Source organism: Bos javanicus, chromosome 15 (genome assembly GCF_032452875.1).
Source record: "Bos javanicus breed banteng chromosome 15, ARS-OSU_banteng_1.0, whole genome shotgun sequence".
NCBI lineage: Eukaryota > Metazoa > Chordata > Mammalia > Artiodactyla > Bovidae > Bos > Bos javanicus.
Genome location: NC_083882.1, coordinates 16166266 through 16189411, shown reverse-complemented (window position 1 = coordinate 16189411; position 23146 = coordinate 16166266). Strand labels below are relative to the sequence as shown.

Below are 23146 nucleotides of genomic sequence, written 5' to 3'. Positions count from 1 at the left end.
CTAAGAAAAGAACCAAAAAAAAAACCAAAAAAACAAAAAAACTAGATGCTGGAGATGAAAAACACTGTAACAGAAATGACAAATGCCTTTGATGGATTCATTAATAATTGGACAAGGCTAAAGAAAAAAATCCCTGAGCTTGAGGATATGACAACAGAAACTTCCACAACTGAAAAGCAGAGAGAACAAAAACAAACAAACAAAAAGAGCCAAGAGAGAATATTTAAGAGCTATGTGAAAGTGAAAGTCGCTCAGTTGTGTTGAACTCTTTGTGACCCCATGGACTATACAGCCCACGGAATTCTCCAGGCCAGAATACTGGAGTGGGTAGCCGTTCCCTTCTCCAGGGGATCTTCCCAACCCAGGGATCAAACCCTTGGTCTTCCAGATTGCAGGCAGATTCTTTACCAGCTGAGCCACAAGGGAAGCTACGGGACAACAATAAAACACAAAATGAGGTCATGATACTGTCCTACTAAAAACCTTCAAATGGTTCCCTACCATTTAAAACAAACAAGGGCTTCCCTGGTGGCTCAGTGGTAAAATTTGCCTGCCAACACAGGAGACATGGGTTTGATCCCTTGTCCAGGAAGATCCCACGTGCCATGGGGCAACTAAGTCCATGTGCCACAACTACTGAGCCTGTGCTCTAAAGTCCAAGAGCCTCAACCACTGAGCTCATGTGCTGCAACTACTGAAGCCCATGCACCCTAGAGCCCATGCTCTGCAACAAAAGAAACCCACATACTGCAACTAGAGAGCAGCCCTCACTTCCCACGACTAGAGAAAAGCCTGTGGAGAATGAAGACCCAGCACAGCTGGGAAAAAAAAAAAAAGAAAGAGTAGGTGTAAGGCAGAATGGGAAAGCAACTTTTAGAAATAAATAAATAAAACAAAAGCAGAAGCTCTCACACCTTGGCCCCAAGACCTGACATGGTCTGACCATTTCCTCTTCTACACCTCTTTTCATTTCTCCTCTATTCAGAGTCACATGTGTCATCCTGCTGTTTTTTAAAGCTTATAGTATTTGTCTCTTCTTCAGATCAACTGCATTTGTTGTTTCTGCTGCATGGTCTTCCCCCAGATTTTTATACAGATCACTCCCCTTCACTTTGTTCAGAAGTCTGCTGAAATATCACCTTCACAGACAGGTCTTCCTTCAGCATTCTACTGAAAACACCATCCTATCTCCTTTTATCTTGTTTTACTCTCTACAAAAATATTTTCTATTTTGTGACACAGTATTTATGTTATGTAATTTTTTAATGTTATGTAATTTTTATATCATGCATTTGTTCATTTTATATCTCATCTACTAGAAATATAAGCTCCTTGGGGTTGGGGAACTTTATTACTTCACTATACCCAGCACCTAAAATGGTATCCAGCACAAATTAGATGCCCAATAAATACCTTTTAAAATTAATAAGTGATTTATTTTTAATTAAAAATTCTAACAAGGTTTTGTTTTATTTTCTGTATAAATGTGAATGGATTATAATAAAATTACTAAAACTATATTTCATTCAGACTTCTAAATTTCTGAGAAGGAAACTTCCATAAAAATATGTCCTTCTATCTGCAGTGAATTTCCAGACCCTAGAAGATTTCTAGTATTTCCCCCAAAATAAAGAGAAGAAAAATTAACCTAATAGGCTAAAGTTAAGTTCCCATACAATTCTTGGTGATAATAAACATTTCTATTTAAATCAAAGTATTTTTTACTCCCTCTGACACACATATATACACACTGATATCTTGATTGCCTTTGTTCTAGTTTTCATTAAGTTAATTTTTTCCATCAGGTAAAACATTCATATAGCTAAAAAGAAAAGTCTAATAAGGTATACAGTAAAAAGTCTCCCTCCTATTCCTCAGATACCTAGGTTCAAGTTCCCATCACCAATAGCATCATAAGCAAGGATGGCAATTTGTTCAATCAAGTGCCAAACAGTAAACATTTTCAGTCTTGTAGGCTACAAAGTCTCTGTCTCAACTACTCAGCTCAGCTGTTATAAAGTGAAAACAGCCCTAGACTACATGTAAAGTGAAAACAACCTTAGATTACATGTCAATGAAGCTGTTACAAAACGAAAATAGCCTCAGACTACATGGAAATAAAATGAACATAGCTGTGTTCCAATAAAACTTCACTTGTAAATACAGTGAGATAAATTTTCCCAGTGGAGTCAAACCCTAATTTAAATGTCTCTTTGGACACTGATGTATAGAACAGTCTTTTGGACTCCGTGGGAGAGGGAGAGGGTGGGATAATTTGGGAGAATGGCATTGAAACATGTATAATATCATATATGAAATGAGTCGCCAGCCCAGGTTCGATGCACGATACTGGGTGCTTGGGGCTGGTGCACTGGGACGACCCAGAGGGATGGTACGGGAAGGGAGGAGCTAGGAGGGTTCAGGATGGGGAACATGTGTATACCTGTGGTGGATTCATGTTGATGTATGGCAAAACCAATACAATATTGTAAAGTTAAAAAATAAAATAAAATAAAATTCAAAAATAAATAAATAAATAAATAAATGTCTCTTTGATAACAAGTGTTAATGGCAGTGTTTGAAAGGAAATGCAATGAAGCGTTTGCAACAAAGATAATTATTTGAAATTAAAAAATTCATCCTACTACCCATGAAACATTGATATACTTTTAAAAAGAACATAAAATTTTTATATGAATAGACTTAAGGTTATTCCAAGATGTCTTCTTTATAATATTTTTTATATATTACTTTAATTATACACCTGTGGCATAATTATGAAGAACCGATGAAACATCAAGACAAAACAGACTGGTAATCTAACTAGCAAGTATGTTGTCAACATTAAAAGTCTTGCCCCAAATGTTCTCTTAAATGGTAGAGCAAATATATAAATAACATTTTCATAGAATACATTATAAAATTAACCCAGAATTCTTATTTTTAAAAAAACTAAATCCCTAAAATATACTGCCCAATCACATCAATTCTAAAATGCAGGTTTCTAATGTGTCTTAGAAAGGATTTAATTTAATAAAACAAAGTTTAGAGAGAACCAGCTATCTCTGCAAAGTACATCACTGTAGACTGAGTAGACGGAATTTCTCAAAATTCAAAGGTATCCCAGCAATATATCTTACCTTAGATGTCATTCTCATAAAAAGTTTGTTGTGACTTTCTGCTGTTCCCATCTTTTCATTCTTGACTAAATCATTTAGGCTTAAGTTATCATCATCATGAAAGTATCTGACCCTTTCTTTTTCCTCATGAGTTGAAACCTATGACAAAATGAACACTGTAAGTTTAGTGAAAACACAAGTCTGAAGTATTTTAATAAACTACCTATAAATCTGACATTAAAAGTAAAAATCCCAATATATATCATAATCTTCCCTTCTAATTTCTTTCTATTCTGTTTGCATCCATGTGGAAGAATTTCCATTAAAATGACACTCCCTACCTCTTCTGTACCATTACCTTCCTCTTCCCAAGGGATGGAAGCATGAAAGTATCTGATTTCTGAGTTTTAGGCAAAGGGCAGAATTGCTTTATGCTTTCTCTCCCCTCCTTGTAGTAAAAAATCCCTATCATTGTAGAGTTAAGTTAGGAGTTATCCAGAGATTGAGAAAGTATATCAAAAACAAAAGTGAGGTTTTAAGCAAATCTACTTCAAACAGCTGTATCAGAAGCAAAGCTGATATTCTGACTCTCATCTAAACAATTCCGGGTTTTCCTTTCAGTTGGTTCCATACCTGTCAGTGGAAAAGAAAAGTGCTATGTATTACCTACCAAATCAAATCTCCTCAACACTGATCTCTAATTCCCTTATCCAAATAAATCCTGCTGTTCAACTTCTTTGGAACCACCCTCTTATTTTATGCCCATGTTACCATTCTCATCTTCACAACCTTGTATCTCACGTTCTATGACTTCAATCACTCCTTGGATGCAAATCTCTTTCTGGTCCCCTTATCCTTCATTATACTCAAAAAGCAAACCTCAGTGCCAAATGAATGTGTCTACCTCTTTACTCCTGTACCTAGATTACTCAATAGTAAGCAATTCAAGAACACGACTGAATGCCATCTGGCAATGGGTCTATGAACCCCAAGCCAGTTCTGTCATCTCATACAATTCAAACCTTTACTATTTTCCTATGACATCTTTCTTGCAAAACCCGAATACTTCCCATTTCATCAGAAGAGATGTGTATCCCATTTCTATTTGCACTCAACAGGCAGATTATAAACATTTGACAGAAAGATTCTAAATGACTCTTTTGTGTACTTAATTACTGCTTATAAGATCTTTCAAATTTGAAACAAAAAATCTAACTTGAGAAAATTGAATATGTTGTTTTTGCCATTTTAAGAGCCTCAAGGCAGTGCTATAAATTAACCGCAGCAGCTAGAAGGCAGAAAACAAAATTAGGTTTACAAAGGATCAAACACAGATAAGAGATGTATGGGACCAAGGTTTTCCCTAAGAGCTATGATGAGTATGTAAAAAGAAGCTAGAAATAATGTCAAAGAAATAAATGTTAAAATTAAGACTTCCTTAAAAATTCAATGTTCACATCTGCTGTTGAATTAGATAACATTTTGTAAAAGGCAAAGGGATATAATTAGAAGTAATATCACTATTTACTGCCTTTTAATGTTTGCATTGGGCTTCCCTGGTGGCTCAGGGGTAAAGAATCCGCCTGCCAATGTAGGAGATGTGGGTTTGATTCCTAGGTTGTTAAGATCCCCTGGAAAAGGAAACAGCAACCCACTCCAATATTCTTGCCTGGGAAATGCCATGGACAGAGGAGCCTGGCAGGCTACAGTACATGAGGCTACAAAGAGTCATATACTACTGAGCAATGAAAGACCAACAGCATTTGCATTACTGAACTACATGTCTAAAAATATTTCAAAGGACAGTTGACCCTTGAACAATGCAAAGGTTAGGGGCAGTGAATTCCTCTTTTCCCCTTTGTATCAGATTATAGTTGATCCTTTAACTATACTCCATATCCACAGGTTCAAACCACCACAGATATGTAGTACTACAGTATGTAATTTATTGAAAAAGTTCTGTGTATAAGTGGACCTGAGCAATTCAAACTCAGGTGGTTAAAGGATTAACTGTAAATCTGATACAAAGGGGAAAAAAGGAATTCTAAAGTAATAAACAAAAGATATATGTTAAACATACATTCTGTCTTTTCCTTCTTCCTTCTTGTTTTCCTGGTGTGTTTACAGGCCAGACTCTTCCAGAATGATCTGTTCTGACAAGGATCACTTCTTCCTGATCTTCATCCTATATAAAGTTTTAGAGGTAACAACTGAAAATATTGAAAAAAATACTGAATGCTTATATTTAATAGCTAAAAAAAGCATAAAATGATTTTATTTTCACATAATATTATGGATTATCTAAAGCATCCTGAACTTTCATTATCTACTATAATGTAAAGTGATCATAATCTTTTCAGGGAAAAGGTGGGAAAAAATATCCAAAGTTTACTTAACTTTTAAAATAATCACAGAAGCAAACTTCAAATTAAGCTTTCATTTAGATAATATAAAAGATGACAAAACACCAATGGTTCAAACAGGCGCTGTATGAGAGTGCCCATTACCTAAGAGCAGATGTTATATTTAACAAATGTTTTTTCAATTTAAAAATCCTGGCTTGTCAACAACATGGCAGAGTAGAAAGAAGGGGGCTCAACCCTTATTACAGAAATTTTGAGATCACAAGTAATTGCTGAAGAACAATTGACCAAAAAATCTACCAAAAAAGACACCCTAAACCCAAAGACAAAGAAGCTACAATGAGATGGAACGAGGGGCGCAGAAGCAATAAAATCAAATCCCATACCCGCTGGGTGGGCCAACCCACAAAGTGTAAGAAAAATTATACTACTGAAGTTCTCCAATAGGAGTGAAAGTCCTGAGTCATTAATCAGGCTTCCCAGCCTGCAGGTCTGGCAATGGGAGGAGGAGACCCCACGAAATTTTGTTTTGAAGACAAATCGTCAATGATTTAACAGTACTGTGGGAAACAGAAATTCCACTTTTAAAGGGAGCACTCGGGGTCTCATGCATACCAGGACAGAGGAGAAGAAACAGTGACCTCATAAGAGACTGAACCAGATGTCCCTATTAATATTAGAGGGTCTCCCAGGGACAGGGGGGTTAGGGGGTGGCAGTTATGGCTCAGATTTTCAACAGCATGAGGCTCCAATACTTTGGCCACCTGATGCAAAGAGTTGACTCATTGGAAAAGACTCTGATGCTGGAAAATATTGAAGGTAAAAAAGGAAGGTGGTGGCTGAGGATGAGATTGTTAGATAGCATCACCAATTCAATGAACAAGAATTTGAGCAAACTCTGGGAGACAGTGGAGGACAGAGGTCCCTGGAGTGCTATACTGTCCATGGGGTTGCAAGAGTCAGACACAACTTAGTGACTGAAAAACAATAACAACAGGAAACATGTATCAATAATTATCTTAAATGTTAATGGGATAAATACTCCAACCAAAACAAAGACAGGTTGAAAAACAAATCAGTATATATGCTGTTTACAAAGACCTACTTCAGATCTAGGAACATATACAAGCTGAAAGCAAGAAGATGGAAACAGGTATTCCATGTAAATGGTAATCAAAAGAAAGCTCGAGTAGCAATACTCATATCAGACAAAACAGACTTTAAATTACAGACTGTTACAAGAGATAAGAAAGGACACTACATAATGATCAATATAAACATACATGTACCTACTGTAGGAGCACCCCAATAATACAAATTCTAACAGTCATAAAAGAAGAAATTGATAAAACAACAATACTAGGAAACTTTAACTCTTTCCTCAATTAACAGATCATCCAGACAGAAGATCAAAAAGAAATACAAGCCTTAAACGACAGATTACACTGCATAGACTTAACTGGTATTTATAGAGAACTGCATCCAAAAGCAGTAGAATATATTTTCTTCTCAATTGCATAAGAACATGCCCCAGAAGAGATCACATCATGGATCACAAATCAAGCCTCAGTAAACTTAACAAAACTAAAATCGTATCAAGCATCTTTTCTTACAACACTATAAGATTGGACATTAACACAAGAAAAAAAATCTAAAAAACATAAATACGTGGAGGCTAAACAATATGTTGCTAAACAACCAATGGATCAATGAAGAAATAAAACAGGAAATAAAAAATATCTAGAGACAAAGGAAAATGAAGCTCAACCATTCAAAATATGTGGGATGTGAGAAAAGAAATTCTAAGAGAGAAGTTTAAGATAATACAATCTTACGGCAGGAAAAAGGAAAAACCACAAATAAACAACCTAACCTTACAATGAAAACAACCAGAAAAAGAGGAACAAACAAAACTCAAAGTTAGTAGAAGGAAAGAAATAATAGAGATCAGAGCAGAAATGAAAATTTTAAAAAATTAAAGATCAATAAAACTAAAACCTGGTTCTTTGAAAACAAAATTGATAAATCTTTAGCCAGATGCATCAAGAAAAAGAAGGAGTGGGTTCAAATCAATAAAATTAGAAATAAAAAAGAAGAAGTTACAATGTACCACAAAAATTAAAATGCTCATAAGAGACTGTCTCAAGCAACTAGATGTCAATAATATGGACAAGCTAGAGGAAATGAAGACATTCTTAGAAAGGTACAATCTCCCAAGAATCTTCTTCCATCGTACAAATGGAAATATGAACAGACTAATTACAAGTAATGAATTGAAATTATGATAAAAAATCTTCCAACAAACAAAACTCAGCAACAAATGGCTTCATAGGCAAATTCTACCAAACATTTAGAGAAGAGTTAATATCTACATTTAGAAAAGAGTTAACATCATTCTTCTAAAACTATTTCGAAAAACTGCAAAGGAACAGTCCCAAAGTCATTCTATGAAGCCACCACAACCATCATGCCAAAATGAAACACAGATGACTACAGAAAAGGAGAAAATTATGGGCCAATATCACTGATTAACATAGACGCAAAAGTCCTCAACAAAATACTAGCAAGCTCAATCCAACAAAATATTAAAAGGGTCATACACCATGACCAAGTGGGATTTCTCCCAGGGATACAAAAATTTTTCAATATTTTCACATTAATCAGTGATACAGCAACAAACTTAAGAACAAAAACCATACAGACATATCAACAGGCACAGAAAAAGCTTTTGACAAAATTCAACACCCATTTATGTTAAAAAACAAGAAAACCTTCCAGAAAGTGGGCATGGATGAAACATGTCTGAATATAATAAAAGCCAATTATGACAAAGCTACAGCCAACATTACGCTTACAAGTGCAAAGCTGAAAGCATCTCCTCTGAGATGAGTAACAAGACAAGGATGTCCACTTTTGCCACTTTCATTCAACATGGTTTTGGAAATCCAAGCCACCGAAATTGAAGAAGAAAAAGAAATGAAAGAAATCCAGATTGGAAAAGAAGAAATTAAACTGCCACTGTTTGCAGATGACATGGTACTATACATAGAAAATCTTAAAGATGCTACCAGAAAACTTGTAGAGTTCATCAATGATCAGTAAAGTTAGAGTATACAAAATTAAAACACAGAAATTTGTTATACATCTACACACTAAAAACAAAAGACCAGAAAGAGAAATTAAAGAAACAATCTCATCAACACATGAAAAAGAAACAAACATGCAGGAATAAAGCAACCTAAGGAGACAATAGATGTACAGTTCAAAAACAAGACAATGATCAAAGAAATCAAAGATTATACAAACAGATGAGAAGATATACCACATTCTTGGTTTGAAAGAATCAATACTGTCAAAATGACAATACTGCATAAGTCAATCTATAAAGATTGAATGCAATTCCTACCAAATTACCAATGGCATTTTTTTAGAACAAAAAGAAGAGAAAATTATTTGTATGGAAACACTAAAGACCTTGAAAAGCAAAATGAATCTGGAGAAAGAAAAATGGTGCTGGAGGAATCAGAATCCCTGACTTCAGACTACACTACAAAGCTACAGACATCAAAAAATGGTACTGGCATAAAAACAGAAATACAGATCAATGGAACAGGATACAAAATCCACAAATAAACCCACACACCTATGGCCAATTAATCTATTACAACGGGGGCAAGACTATAAGGGAAGGAAGATGCTCTCTTCAAAAAATATTCCGAAGAAAACAGAACAGCTACATGTAAAACAAGGAAACTGGAACATTCTTTACCACCATACACAAAAATAAACTCAACACGACTAAAAACATAAATGTAAGACCAGATTCTATAAAAAGACTTAGAGGAAACCATAGGCAGAACACTCTTTAAAGTAAATCACAGTACTATCTTCCTGAGGCTGTCTCCCAGAGTAATATGAAAAGACAACCAATAGAATGGGAGAAAATATTTGCAAACAATGAAACCAGTAAGGGATTAATCTCCAAAATTTACAAACAGCTCATGTGGCTCAATATTAAAACACACACACAAACAAAATCAAAAAAGGGTAGATGACTTAAACAGACATTTCTCCAAAGAAGACATACAGATGGTAAAGAGGCACATTTGAAAAGATGCTGAACACAGCTAATTACTAGAAAAATGTAAATCAAAACTACAATGAGATGTCACCTTACACTAGTCAAAATAGCTATTATCAAAAAATCTGCAAACAGTAAAAGCTGGAGAGAGTGCAGGCACTGTTGGTGGGAATGTAAATTGATATAGCCACTATGGAGAAAAGCATGGAGATTCCTCTAAAAACCAAAAACAGAATCACCATATGAGCCAGCAATCCCACTACTGGGCATATACCCTGAGAAAACCATAATTCAAAAAGACACATGTACCCCAATATACCCTGCACCACTATTTACAAAGCAAAGACATGGAAGTAACCTAAATGTCCATCAACAAAAGCATGGATAAGACCATATGATACACATATAGAGTAGAACATCACTTAGCAATTTAAAAAAAATGCAATTTGCAGCAAAACAGATAGACCTAGAGAATGTCATACTGAGTGAAATAAGTTAGACACTGAAAGAACAATACATGTAATACTGCTTATATGTGGAATCCTAAAAAAAAAAAAGGGGGGCGGGGCACCAACAAATTTATTTACAAAACAGAAACAGATTCACAGACTTAGAGAACAAGCTTACAGTTACCAGTAGGGAAAAGCAGGCAGAAGGGATAGATTGGGAGCTTGGGACTGACATATATGCACTATTTTTAAAACAGATAATCAACAAGGAACTACTGTATAGCATAGGGAACTCTGTTAAATACTCGGTAATAAACTAAATCAGAAAAGAATTTCAAAAAGAATTGACACATGTATATGTATAAACTGAATCAGTCTGCTCTACACTAGAAACTAACAAAACATTGTTAATCAACTATGCTACAATAAAAAATTTAAAAAAAAAAGAATGGCAATTCTATCATAGCAGAAGGAGACTGAAATTCCACATCTTGTCCCCTTCAAACCATAACTGAAGTATACTGACAAAGACTATATAGGCTTAAGGTACAAAAAAAGAGTAAAGACCCTACCAAATCTTGAAAGCAATTAAATGACAGAATGAACTTGTTGAATTATCTACCATAATGGTATTCCACGTAACTTCTATTCTTTCAATTAACAGCCCTCAAATGATTTTCACTTCTACTCTTCAAAAGAAGTTATTCCCATGAACTTTTATTAAATATACACCCAATTGCATTCTATGATAAAAACAGAATTTTCCTGAAAAGGTCCTAATAAAAAAATGACATAAAGTATACTAGCTAACAACTTCATTAAAAATCAATTCAAAACAAGACTAAGCAAATTATTTGCATTTCAGTCTATCTCTCCAAAGAGAATTAATTATTTAAAAAACTTTCAATTTCATTACTAGAGATTTACTTTCCCTGTTGAAACAGAAAGGGAAAAAAAATGCATCCAAATTTTCGATCTTACATGCACACACAATATTATGTATTTCCACTATTAATCAACTAGTATTAATTAATAGTGTCATATTTTAAAGAATATCTCAGCTTACAGATACCTTCAACCTTGTAGGTGAAGGACAAAAATAAAAACCTACTAGAACAACCAAATAAAGGGAGACAAGAAACTTATATGAAAAAAAATTTAGAGTAATGAAAGTAAAGAAGACCCAAGATCTCAAAAAGAGATGTGTGGGCCTGGCAACCCTGGGGAGGTGCTGTGGGCTGGTGGGCGGGCTCAGGCAGTGGGATGGCAGAATTTCCACAGTGATAAGTCAACAGTGGAAAATCTGAAGAGATGCGAGCAGCAAAAAGAAACTAAACCAGAAGGTTCTGATGCTTGAAAAAGTAACAGTGTGCTCTCTGAGCTGTAACCAAGCTGTTAACACTGGTCTGCTGTTTCAAATCTTTGCTGCTGCAATACAGAACTGAAGAAATTATACACTCCCCTAATATATCTGGTGCCGTGACCTGGATGTAACCTGGCTGAAATAACCTCAGCTCAGCACCTGCAAGGCAGAGACCAAGCATGGCAGAAGCCAAATTTGACAAAAGCTCATGCTATAGAAGCCAAACACAAAAGAAATCCAGCACAGTGGAATTGACAAGAAGCCCAGCATGCTGGAAACCAGGACAACAAAAACAAACTTGGCAAAAAACTCATGTGGCTCAGTCTCAGATTCCAGAAGACCTCTAGCTAAGAGATCAAGCCCTGAGCCTTTAGAGTGGGAGCACTAACTCCAAGACCCTAGACTACCAGAGAACTAACCCTAGGAAGTACCAAATAGTTAGAACTTCCACAAATGAAACCACTTGAATACAAGAACGGGCATCTTCCAACCACCCTGTGCAAGATGCCTCACCCAAACAACAAACAAACAAAAAAAAACAAACCTAATCATCAGTAGACAGGATTACCACCTCACTCAGCCTTGCCCATCAGAGGAAAAAGCAAAAAAAAAAAAAAAAAAATTCAGCACAAATCTCACCCTATATGAAGCTTACACAAACCACTGGACCAACCTTAGGAGGGCAGAAACCAAAAGGAAGAAATAATTCAACCTTGAAGACTGGGGAAAGAAGACCTCAAACACAATAAGCTTTAAAAAAATAATGAAAAGGCAGAGAAATACTGCACAAATGAAGGAACAAACTAGAAACACAGAAGTCCAAATAAATGAACAGGAAATACACAAACTACCTGAAAAAGGATTCAGTATAATGATAGAAAAGATGATAAAAATTCTTAAAAACAGAAAGGAAAAAATGCAAGAATCAATTAACAAAGACCCAGAAGAATTAAAGAATAACCATATAGAGACAAACAACACATGTACTGAAATTAAAAATACTCTAGAAGGAATTAATGGAGAAGGCAATGGCAACCTACTCCAGTACTCTTGCCTGGAAAATCCCATGGACCGAGGAGCCTGGTAGGCTGCAGTCCATGGGGTCGCTAAGAGTCGGGCATGACTGAGCGACTTCACTTTCACTTTTCACTTTCATGCATTGGAGAAGGAAATGGCAACCCACTCCAGTATTCTTGCCTGGAAAATCCCAAGGACAGAGGAGCCTAGTGGGCTGCCGTCTATGGGGTCACACAGAGTCGGACACGACTGAAGCGACTTAGCAGCAGCAGCAGAAGGAATCTAAAACAGAATACCTGAAGCAGAAGAACAAATCAGTGAGCTGGAAGATAAAATCATGGAAATAACTTCTGAAGAGCAGAAAAAGTAAAAAGAACGAAAAGAACTGAGGATAGTCTCAGAGAATTCTGGGACAGTATCAAATGCACCAACATTCAAAATATATGGGTCTCAGAAGAAGAGAAAAAGAAAGGGTATGAGAAAATTTTTGAAGAGATTATAGATGAACATTTCCCCAACATGGAAAAGGAAACAGTCAATCAAGTCCAAGAGGCACAAAGAGTCCCATACAGGATAAACCAAAGGAGAAACACACTAAGACACATACTAATCAAACTAAAAAGATTAAACACAAAGAAAGAATATTAAAAGCAGCAGTAGAAAAGCAACAAGTAATATACAAGGTAAACCCCAGACATTTACCAGCTGATCTTTCAGCAGAAACTCTTCAAGCCAGAAGGAAATGGCAGAATATATGTAAAGTACTGAAAGGGAAAAATCTACAACCAAGATTACTGTACCAGAGTAAAACCAAGTATCTCATTCTAAACTGATGGAGAAATCAAAAACTTTTCAAACAAGCAAAAGTTAAGAGAATTCAGTACCTCTAAACCAGCTTTACTACAAATGTGAAAGGGACTTATATAGTCAAGAAATGCAAGAGAAGAAAAAGATTTACAAAATCAATCCCAAACAATGAATAAAATGGCAATAGGAACATATACATCAATGATTACTTTAAATGTAAACAGATTAAATGTTCCAACCAAAAGACACAGACTGGCTGAATGGATACAAAAACAAGACCCATATATATGCTATCTACAAGAAACCCACTTCAGACCCAAGGAGACATAGGGACTGAAACTGAGAGGATGGAAAAATACATTCCATGCAAATGGAAAGCAAAAGAAAGTTAGAGTAGCAATCCTCATATCAGACAAAGTAGACCTTAAAGAATGTTACAAGAGATAAGAAAGGACACTACATAATGATCAAGGGATCAATCCAAGAGGAAGATATAATTGTAAATACCTATGCTTCCAAGATAGGAACACCTCTACATAAAACAAACACTAACAGGCATAAAAGGAGAAATTGACAGTAACACAATAATAGTAGATTTTAACACCCCATTCACAACAATGGATATTTCATCAAACAAAATTAATAAGGAAATACAAGTCTTAATTGACACATTAGATGAGATGGATCTCATGGATATGTTCAAGACATTCTATCCAGATGCAGAAGAATACACCTTCTTCTCAAGTGCACAGAGAACATTCTCCAGGATAGACCCACATCTTGGGTCACAAATCAAACCTGAGTAAACTTAAGAAAATTGAAATCGTATCAAGCATCTTTTCTGACCACAATGCTATGAGACTAGATATCCACTACAAGAAAAGAACTGTAAAAAACACAACACATGGAGATTAAATATGTTTCTAAATAACCAACAGGTTATTGAAGAAATCAAAAGGGAAATAAAAAAATTCCTAGAAACAAATGACAATGAAAACATGACAACTCAAAACCTATGAGATGCAGCAAAAGCAGTTGTAAGGGGTAGTTTATAGCAATACAATCCTACCTCAAGAAACAAGAAAAACATTGAATGGACAACCTAACTTTACACCTAAAACAACTGGGAAAAGAATCAAAAATACTCATAATTAGCAGAGGAAAGAAATTATAAAGATCCAAGCAGAAATAAATGAAAAAGAAATGAAAGAAACAACACTAAAGATTAATAAAACTAAAAACTGGTTCTTGGAGAAGATAAACAAAACTGACAAACCTTTAACCAGATTGATCAAGAAAATAAGAGAGAAGAATAAAATCAACAAAATTAGAAATGAAAAAGGAAAGGTTACAACAGAAAATGCAGAAATACAAAGGATTATGAGACTATTATGACCAACTATATGGCAATAAAATAGATAACCTGGAAGAAATGGACAGATTCTTAGAAAAGTTCAACCTCCCAAGACTGCATCAGGAAGAGATAGAAATTATGAACAATCCAATTACAAGCACTGAAATCGAAGCTGTAACCAAAAAATCTCCCAAAAAACAAAAGCCCAGGACCAAACAGCTTCACAGGAGAATTCTATCAAACATGTAGAGAAGAGCTAATGCCTGGATAGGCATTAGAAGGATTTCTAAAATTCTTTCAAAAAACTGCAGAGGAAGGAACACATACAAACTCATTCTACTAGGGCACCATCACCCTGAAACCAGACAACACAAAAAAAGAAAACTACAGGCCAGTATCACTGATGAACATAGATGCAAAAATCCTCAACAAAATTTTATCAAAAGGAATTCAACAACACATCAAAAAGCTCATTAACCATGATCAACTTGGGTTTATTCCAGGGATGCAAGGATTCTTCAATATATGCAAATCAATTAACGTGATACACCATATTAACAAATTTAAAGATAAAAACCATATGATAATCTCAATAGATGCAGCAAAAGACTTTGACAAAATTCAACACACATTTATAATTAAAACTACTTAAAAAATGGGCATAGAAGGAACCTATCTCAATATAATTAAGGCCATATAAACATTATTCTTAATGGTGAAAAACTGAAAGCATTCCCCATAAGATCAGGAACAAGACAAGGGTATCCACTTCCACCACTATTATTCAACACAGTTTTGGAAGTCCTAGCTATAGCAATCAGAGAAGAAAAAGAAATAAAACGAATCAAGATCAGAAAAGTAGAAGTAAAGCTCTCACTGTTTATACATGACATGATACTGTACATAGAGAACCCTAAAGATAGTATTAGAAAATTACTAGAGATAAAGATAGTTATCAAACAATTATTAGAGCTAATCAGTGAATTTAGCAAAGCTGCAGGATACAAAATCAATACACAGAAATCACTTGCATTTCTATATACTAACAATGAAAAATCAGAAAGAGAAATTAAAGAATCAATCCCATTCACCACTGCAACAAAAAGAATTAAACATCTAGGAATAAACTTACCTAAGGAGACAAAAGAACTGTACACAGAAAATTATAAGATACTGATGAAAGAAATCAAAGATGACACAAACAGATAGAGAGATATTCCATGTTTCTGGTAGGAAGAATCAATATTCTGAAAATGACTATACTACCAAATGCAATCTACAGATTCAATGTGATCCCTATCAAATTACCAATGACATTTTTCACAGAACTAGAACAAAAAATTTCATAATTCAAATGGAAACACAGAAGACCCCAAATAGCCAAAGCAGTCTTGAGAAAGAAGAATGGAGATGGAGGAATCAACCTTCCTGACTTCAGATTATACTACAAAGCTACAGTCATCAAAACAGTATGGTACTGGCACCAAAATATAGACCAATGGAACAAGATGGAAAGCCCAGAAATAAACCCTTACACCTATGGGTACCTTATTTTGACAAAGGAGGCAAGAATATACAATGGGGCAAAGACAGCCTCTTCAACAAATGGTGCTAGGAAAACTGCACAGCTCTATGTAAAAGGATGAAATTAGAACACTTCCTAACACCATACACAAAGATAAATTCAAAATGGATTAAAGACCTAAATCTAAGACCAGAAACTATGAAACTCTTGGAGGAAAATTAGGCAGAACACTTGATGACATAAATCAAAGCAAGATCCTCTAGGACCCACCTCCCAGAGTAATGGCAATAAAAACAAAAGTAAATAAACTTAAAAGCTTTTGTACAACAAAGGCAACTATAAGCAAGGTGGGAAAAAAAAAAAAAAAAAAAAACCCTCAGAATGGGAGAAAATAATAGCAAAGGAAACAATTGACAAAGGATTAATTTCCAAAATACACAAGCAGCTCATACAACTCAATGCTAGAAAAACAAACAACCCAATCAAAAAGTGGGGAAAAGACCTAAGCAGACATTTCTCCAAAACATACAGACGGCTAACAAACACATGGAAAGCTGTTCAACATCGTTCATTATTAGAGAAATGTAAATTAAAACCACAGTGAGATATTACCTCACAATGGTCAGAATGGCCATCATCAAAAAGTCTACAAACAATAAATGCTGGAGAGGGTGTGCAGAAAGGGAACGCTCTTGCACTGTTGGTGGGAATGTAAATTGAGGCATCCACAGTGGAAGACAGTATGGAGATTCCTTAAACAACTAGGAATAAAATCATCATATGACCCAGCAATCCCACTCCTAGGCATATACCCTGAGGAAACCAAAATTGAAAAAGACTCATGTATCCCATTGTTCACTGCAGCACTATTTACTATAGCTAGGACATGGAAGCAACCTAGATGTCCATCAACAGATGAATGAATAAAAAAAAAGGTTTGGTACATGTACACAATGGACTATTACTCAGCCATAAAAAGGAACAGATTTGAGTCAGTTCTGATGAGGTGGATGAACCTAGAACCTACTATACAGAGTGAAGTGAATCTAAAAGAGAAGGATAAATATCATATTCTAACGCATATATATGGAATCTAGAAATATGGTACTGAAGAATTTATTTACAGGGCAGCAAGGGAGAAACAAACATAGAGAACAAACTATGCACATGGGGAGAGGGGAGGGGAGGGTGAGATGTATGGAAAGAGTAACATGCAAACTTATATGTAAAATAGATAACCAATGGGAATTTGCCATGTGGCTCAGGAAATGCAAACAGGGGTTCTGTTTCAACCTAGAGGGTAGGATGGGGAGTGAGATGGGAGGGAGTTTCAAAAGGGAGGGGATATATGTATACCTATGGCTGATTCATGTTGAGGTTTGACAGAAAACAACAAAATTCTGTAAAGCAATTATCCTTCAATAAAAAAGATTAAAAAAAAGACACAGAAAGGCTGACTAGATGATAAAAGAAGAGCCTACAATAAACTACCTGCAGAAAACCAACTTTAGGGCAAAAGACACACATAGATGGAATATGATGGGTTGGAGAATGACAGCTCATGCAAACATAACTGCAAGAAATCAGGGTACCAATACTCTTCTCAAACAAAATAGACTTTAAAGCAATGGATATAAAGAGAGATTAAGAAGAACCCTATATAATAATAAAGTGAAAGTGAAAGTCGCTCAGTCATGCCCACTCTTTGCGACCCCTACTAGAGTGGGTAGCCTTTCCCTTCTCCAGGGGATCTTCCCAACCCAGGGATCGAACCCAAGTCTCCTGCACTGCAGGCAGGTTCTTTACCAACTGAGCCACAAGGGAAGCCCATATAATAATAAAAGGATCTATAAAAGAAGAGGACTTTACACTCATTAACATATGTGCAACCAATATAGGAACACCTAAAGTAATAAACATACTAACAGACATAAAGAGAGAAAATGATGGGAATACAAAAATAGTATGAGACTTAATACAGAACTCCTATTAATGGACAGATCTTCCAAACAGAAAAATGATAAGGCAACAGAGATTCTAAATGATACAATAGAACACTTAAACGTCATTTATGTTTTCAGGACTCTATATAAAAACAAACAAACAAAAAATACAAATTCTTTTTGAATTCACTATAAACTAAGACACAATATAATCCTCAAGAAATTTGAGTATAATAATTATTTCAAGCATCTTTTCTGACCACAATTGCATGAAACTAGAAATCAAATACTGAGTGAGAAACTAGGAAAAAAACAATATGGAGACTAAACAACATACTACTTAAAAACTAAGGGTCATGATGAAATCAAGAGGAAGTTAAAAAATATCTTGAGATAAATGACAATGAAAACACAACCATAGAAAATCTATGGGATGCAGCCAAAGCACAGAGAAGTTCACAGCAATACAAGACTTTCTCAAAAAACAAGAAAAATCACAAATAAGGAACGCAACTTGCCACCTAAAAGAATTACACAACAAACAAACAAAACCTAAAGATAGGATAAGGAAGGAAACAATAAAGGTCAGAGAATAAATAAATAAAGGATGTTTTAAAAAATAGAAAAATATCAATAAAACCCAGAGCTGGTTCTTTTAAAGAATAAACAAAATCAACAAATCTCTGACCAAGAACTTTAAGAAAAGAGAGGACCCCCCCCCGCAAATAATAAGAAATAAAATGGGAGAAATAGCAACCAATATTGCAGAATACAAAAGTACCAAAAGAAAATATTATGAACAATTACATGCCAACAAAGTGTACAACCTAGAAGAATTGGACAAGTTTCTAGAAACACACAGCCTACCAAAACTGAACAAAAAAGTAGTAGATAATTTGGAAAAGACTGATGAATTTCACTAGAACTGAAATCAAATCTGTAAAAATAAAAATCCTTCCTGCAAAAAACAAGTCCAGGACCAGATGGTTTCACTGCGAAATTCTGCCAGATACACAAATGAGAGCTTACAGTGATCCTTCTCAAACACTTCAAAAAGATTGAAGAGGAAGAAACATTCCTAAATTCATTCCATAAAGCCACCATCACCCTGATCATCAAAACCAGACAAAGACACTGCCAAAACAGAAAATACCTTTGATGACTATGGATACAAAGATTCTCAACACTAATTCATATTCCTCTCTCATCTAAACCATCACAATAATCAAGTCAGCTCTCCTTCAAAATATACACGGAAAACATTTATGCATATAAAAAATCTAATTACTTCAAACATTCTTCAGCTACTATCTTAGTCAAGTTCACTGTTCTTTCCTATGTGTATTAATGCAAAAGCTTAACTAGACCCCATGTTTGCCCTATTCTCCTTCAATCTAATCTTAACAAAAAAGCCAGGATGGTTCTGTCAAAATACATTTTCTGCTCAAAAATCTGAAACAGCTTTACTTCTCACCCAGAATAAAAACCTACTTCCTTAACTTTTAAGCTTAACATGATCTGGCCTCCCACAGACTCTCTAATCTGGATCTTCCACTTTCTTCTCTTTCACTCATTTCACTCCAGCAACACTGGTCTCCTTGCTATTTTGTCTAAATACTGGACACACATCCAATCTTCTGTTCCTTATGTCCACAGTGCTCTTCACTCAGATACATAGAGATCACTGTTTAACTTACTTCAAGTCCTTGCTTCATCATCACTTTTCTAATGAGAATTAGCCTATGCACCCCAAGACACACACACATAAACATACAGCATACCTGACATTCAAGATTCCCTCTACCCTGCTTAGGATATGTAACTTTCTACTATGCTGTATAGTTTATTATCTTTATCAGTTTATTATCTTTCTCTTCCTGTTCAAATAATACTCTGCAAAGACAGATGTTTTTTATCTGTTTTACTGACCAATAGATAGGCAAACGAATCCTAGAACAAAATATTTTACATGAGAGGGATACCAAATTCAAGTGTCTCATTCTGGACAGAAAGAAGTTAATGACCAGTTTGACTTGTGCTAGGTCAGTCAGTAAATGGCAGAGCCTAGAATAAAACCAGGCCCCCTTGACCCTAGACATAGGCTTTTGTCCATCAGGACACAATGGTATAAGATAAGAGAATACATATGAAAATAAATATTAAAAACAAGCAAACAATCATAAACATATACAAACACATCAGTAAGAGATACAGACACATTTAACATTAAATAGTACCACTGCCAAGCACAAATATTACACAAAGTAATTGGCTACCTATAATCAAACTGTTATTACTTACCTCCACCCTAGATTTTTTTGATGACGTCTGTGTTACAGTGTCTTGGAATTTATTTGCCTTATCAAGTTGGGCTTTAAGTTGTTCAGCTAATTCCTTCAAATAGAAAAGATAAGAAAAACAGGTGTGATATATAGTTTAATTCATTTGTAGAATATTTCAAATTCATATGATGATGATGATGTTCAGTCATTGAGTCATGCCCAACTCTGTGACTCCCTGGACTGTAGCCCGGCAGGCTCTCTGTCCATGGGGTTCTCCAGGCAAGAATACTGGAGTGGGTTACCATTTTCTTCTACAGGGGATCATCCCCGGACCAGGGAACAAAGCTGCATCTCTTGCATTGGCAGGTGGATTCTTTACCCACTGAGTCTAATGCATTACTTTTTAATGAATTCATCTGTGTTACAAAATTCTCAAATATTCATGGAAATTGTTTATATTTTGGTAGTAAATAATTACAAGGACATATATTTTAGAGAAGATAAAAGAAATACATATCCTTAAGAAGGGAATTTTTATAATTCCTTAGATACTATAAACTTCCAATGCTCAGAATTTCAGTTATTTATAAAAAGAAAGCCATCATAGTATTTAAAATAATACCTTATTTACTGTTGATAGGTAACTTATATAAAAACTGAATGCATTTCATTTTTATTCTAGGAAATCTATAAAATCTATATGTTAGTATAAAATCTATAAAATCTATATGTTAGTATAAAATCCATATGTTAGTATAAAAAATACTAACATATAAAACAATAAATCACAATGAAATAAATTAAATGAATAGAATACTATGACAAGCAAAGACAGTTTTCTCCACTGCAGTGGTTCCATGAACACAGAACACTTTTTTAACATATGTTAATCTCCTAACATGGTTACTTTCCTTTCACTATTTTAACCAATTTATTTGTGCTTTCAAAACACAAATGTTATTTTCTTGCTGTTAGTGGTGGTCTGTCTCACTTACTAATTTCTGGGTTGAGCTTAAGTGTCATTAAGGATCAGATTCAGAGAGAGTGCAGCATATGCAAGATATGATTTTTATTAGAGATACACACTGATAAAAATAGAAGTATCAGGTTTGTTCACTTTTTGTTCTACTACAGAGTGTCACATAGATAGTGCAACAAAACAGAAGACTACTTAAGATGACTTTTATTTGGATTTGAGATGTTTATATACATATGACCACAAAAGAATCAATTTTTTCAGGACACAGAAAGCTGTCTGACTTTGCCATTCTGCCATGTGCAGTGTAACATGTATTTGTATAAGAGAAATGTGATAATAATAAATAGATAGATGCCACTCTTACCAAATAATTTCATTTTTATTCAATTCTCAGGTTAAGTCTCAAATCACAACATTATCATGGGAATTAAGTGAGCTACACAAAGCATGTAACCCAGTCAGGCACAAACATGTTGCCTAAAATTTTGAAAAAATTAATTAACCATTCTTTTTAGTAGCTCAATTTTAAAGTTCCTAAGTAAGGGAATTTAAGAAAGTAACACATTATTAATAAAATATGACTGAAAAGTGAAGGAAGACAGTGACATTTCTGTATTTCCCTCAAATATGTTAAGTTATAAAAAGAAGAATAAAGCAAATATCCAACTTAAAAAGAAAATTTAAAAGCACTTAGTTCCCTAAAATCATAAATTTCAAAAATTTGACTAATTAGTTTACTTAGAAGTAGACAATACTGTTCTTAAGAGTGCTCAGAACTCTCTTCAAAGAATAAATAAGCAGCATTATTGTCAAAAGATGCTACATCCCCATAGCTTAGGAACTGCCAAAATTACTTGTAAGAAGTTAAATATTTAGTAATTATTCTCCAAAAGAACAAAATATAAGCCTTACCATATTTCCCATCATCTCTGCCTTGATAATTTTGGCTCCTAACTTGTTCTTCTCATCAACACTCAAGACGTGGATAGACTCATCCCCTGGACTACTTCTGTTTGAACAGGACAGACAAAGAGTATATGAAATATAAGTACATATTAACAACAAGTAAGCTGTTGTAAATAACAACACCAAGATTCAAATGTTATTTCAAATGACCTTCACAAAGCAATCAACACAAACAGAAATAATAAATATAAAAGCCTCAATGCTTCCCTAAAAATCACTACTTAAAGATACTGTGTTACAATGCCATCATGGCCAATGGCAGTGACCAAAGACCTATACCTGACCAAAGACCCAGTAGCAGTGAGAAAAATAATAAAAGTAATATTCATCATAACTTAATATTCCTGTGAAGTGAAGTAGAAGTCACTCAGTTGTGTCCAAATCTTTGGGATCCCATGGACTATACAGACCGTGGAATTCTCCAGGCCAGAACACTGGAATGGATAGCCTTTCCCTTCTCCAGGGGATCTTCCCAACCCAGGGATGAACCCAGATCTCTCATACTGCAGGCAGATTCTTTACCAACTGAGCTATTAGGGAAGCCCCTAATATTCCCATACTTATTCTAAAAAAAGAAACAAAAATTAACACTATAATCAGGTCATAATTCTACACATCTAGAGAAATTCTTCTTATTCAATGGATAACTTACTGATAATCTAAGAAACTATAATCAGAAAATTACATTTACCTATATTTGAAGAATAAAAATAGTGACCACGTGCTCTTTTGCAATGACAACCCACAATTAGACAACATAAATCTAATTTACAGCTAAGATGATGTATCGAACCTATAGTGTGCAAGCCTCAAAGAAGAAAAGATAAATTTCTTGCCCAGGTCAGATTCCTGGCATATACAAAGTTCTCCTAACAAACTTTGCCTTACTGCCACAAGA

General features: G+C 34.9%; 1 protein-coding gene across 5 annotated transcripts in view; it reads right to left on the bottom strand.

Annotated features, from left to right (window-relative positions):
- CWF19L2 (CWF19 like cell cycle control factor 2) overlaps positions 1-23146 on the bottom strand; it is a 140355-nt gene that overhangs the window by 51419 nt on the left and 65790 nt on the right. For 4 of the 5 annotated variants that reach the window (XM_061440191.1, XM_061440194.1, XM_061440192.1 and 1 more), the window contains 4 exons: positions 22195-22291; positions 20323-20415; positions 5200-5304; positions 3141-3278 (listed from right to left, as the gene is read on the bottom strand). In XM_061440191.1, the coding sequence (XP_061296175.1) occupies positions 3141-3278; positions 5200-5304; positions 20323-20415; positions 22195-22291 (433 nt within the window). The remainder of the gene's footprint in view (positions 1-3140; positions 3279-5199; positions 5305-20322; positions 20416-22194; positions 22292-23146) is intronic. The other variant, XM_061440193.1, reaches the window with a different exon arrangement.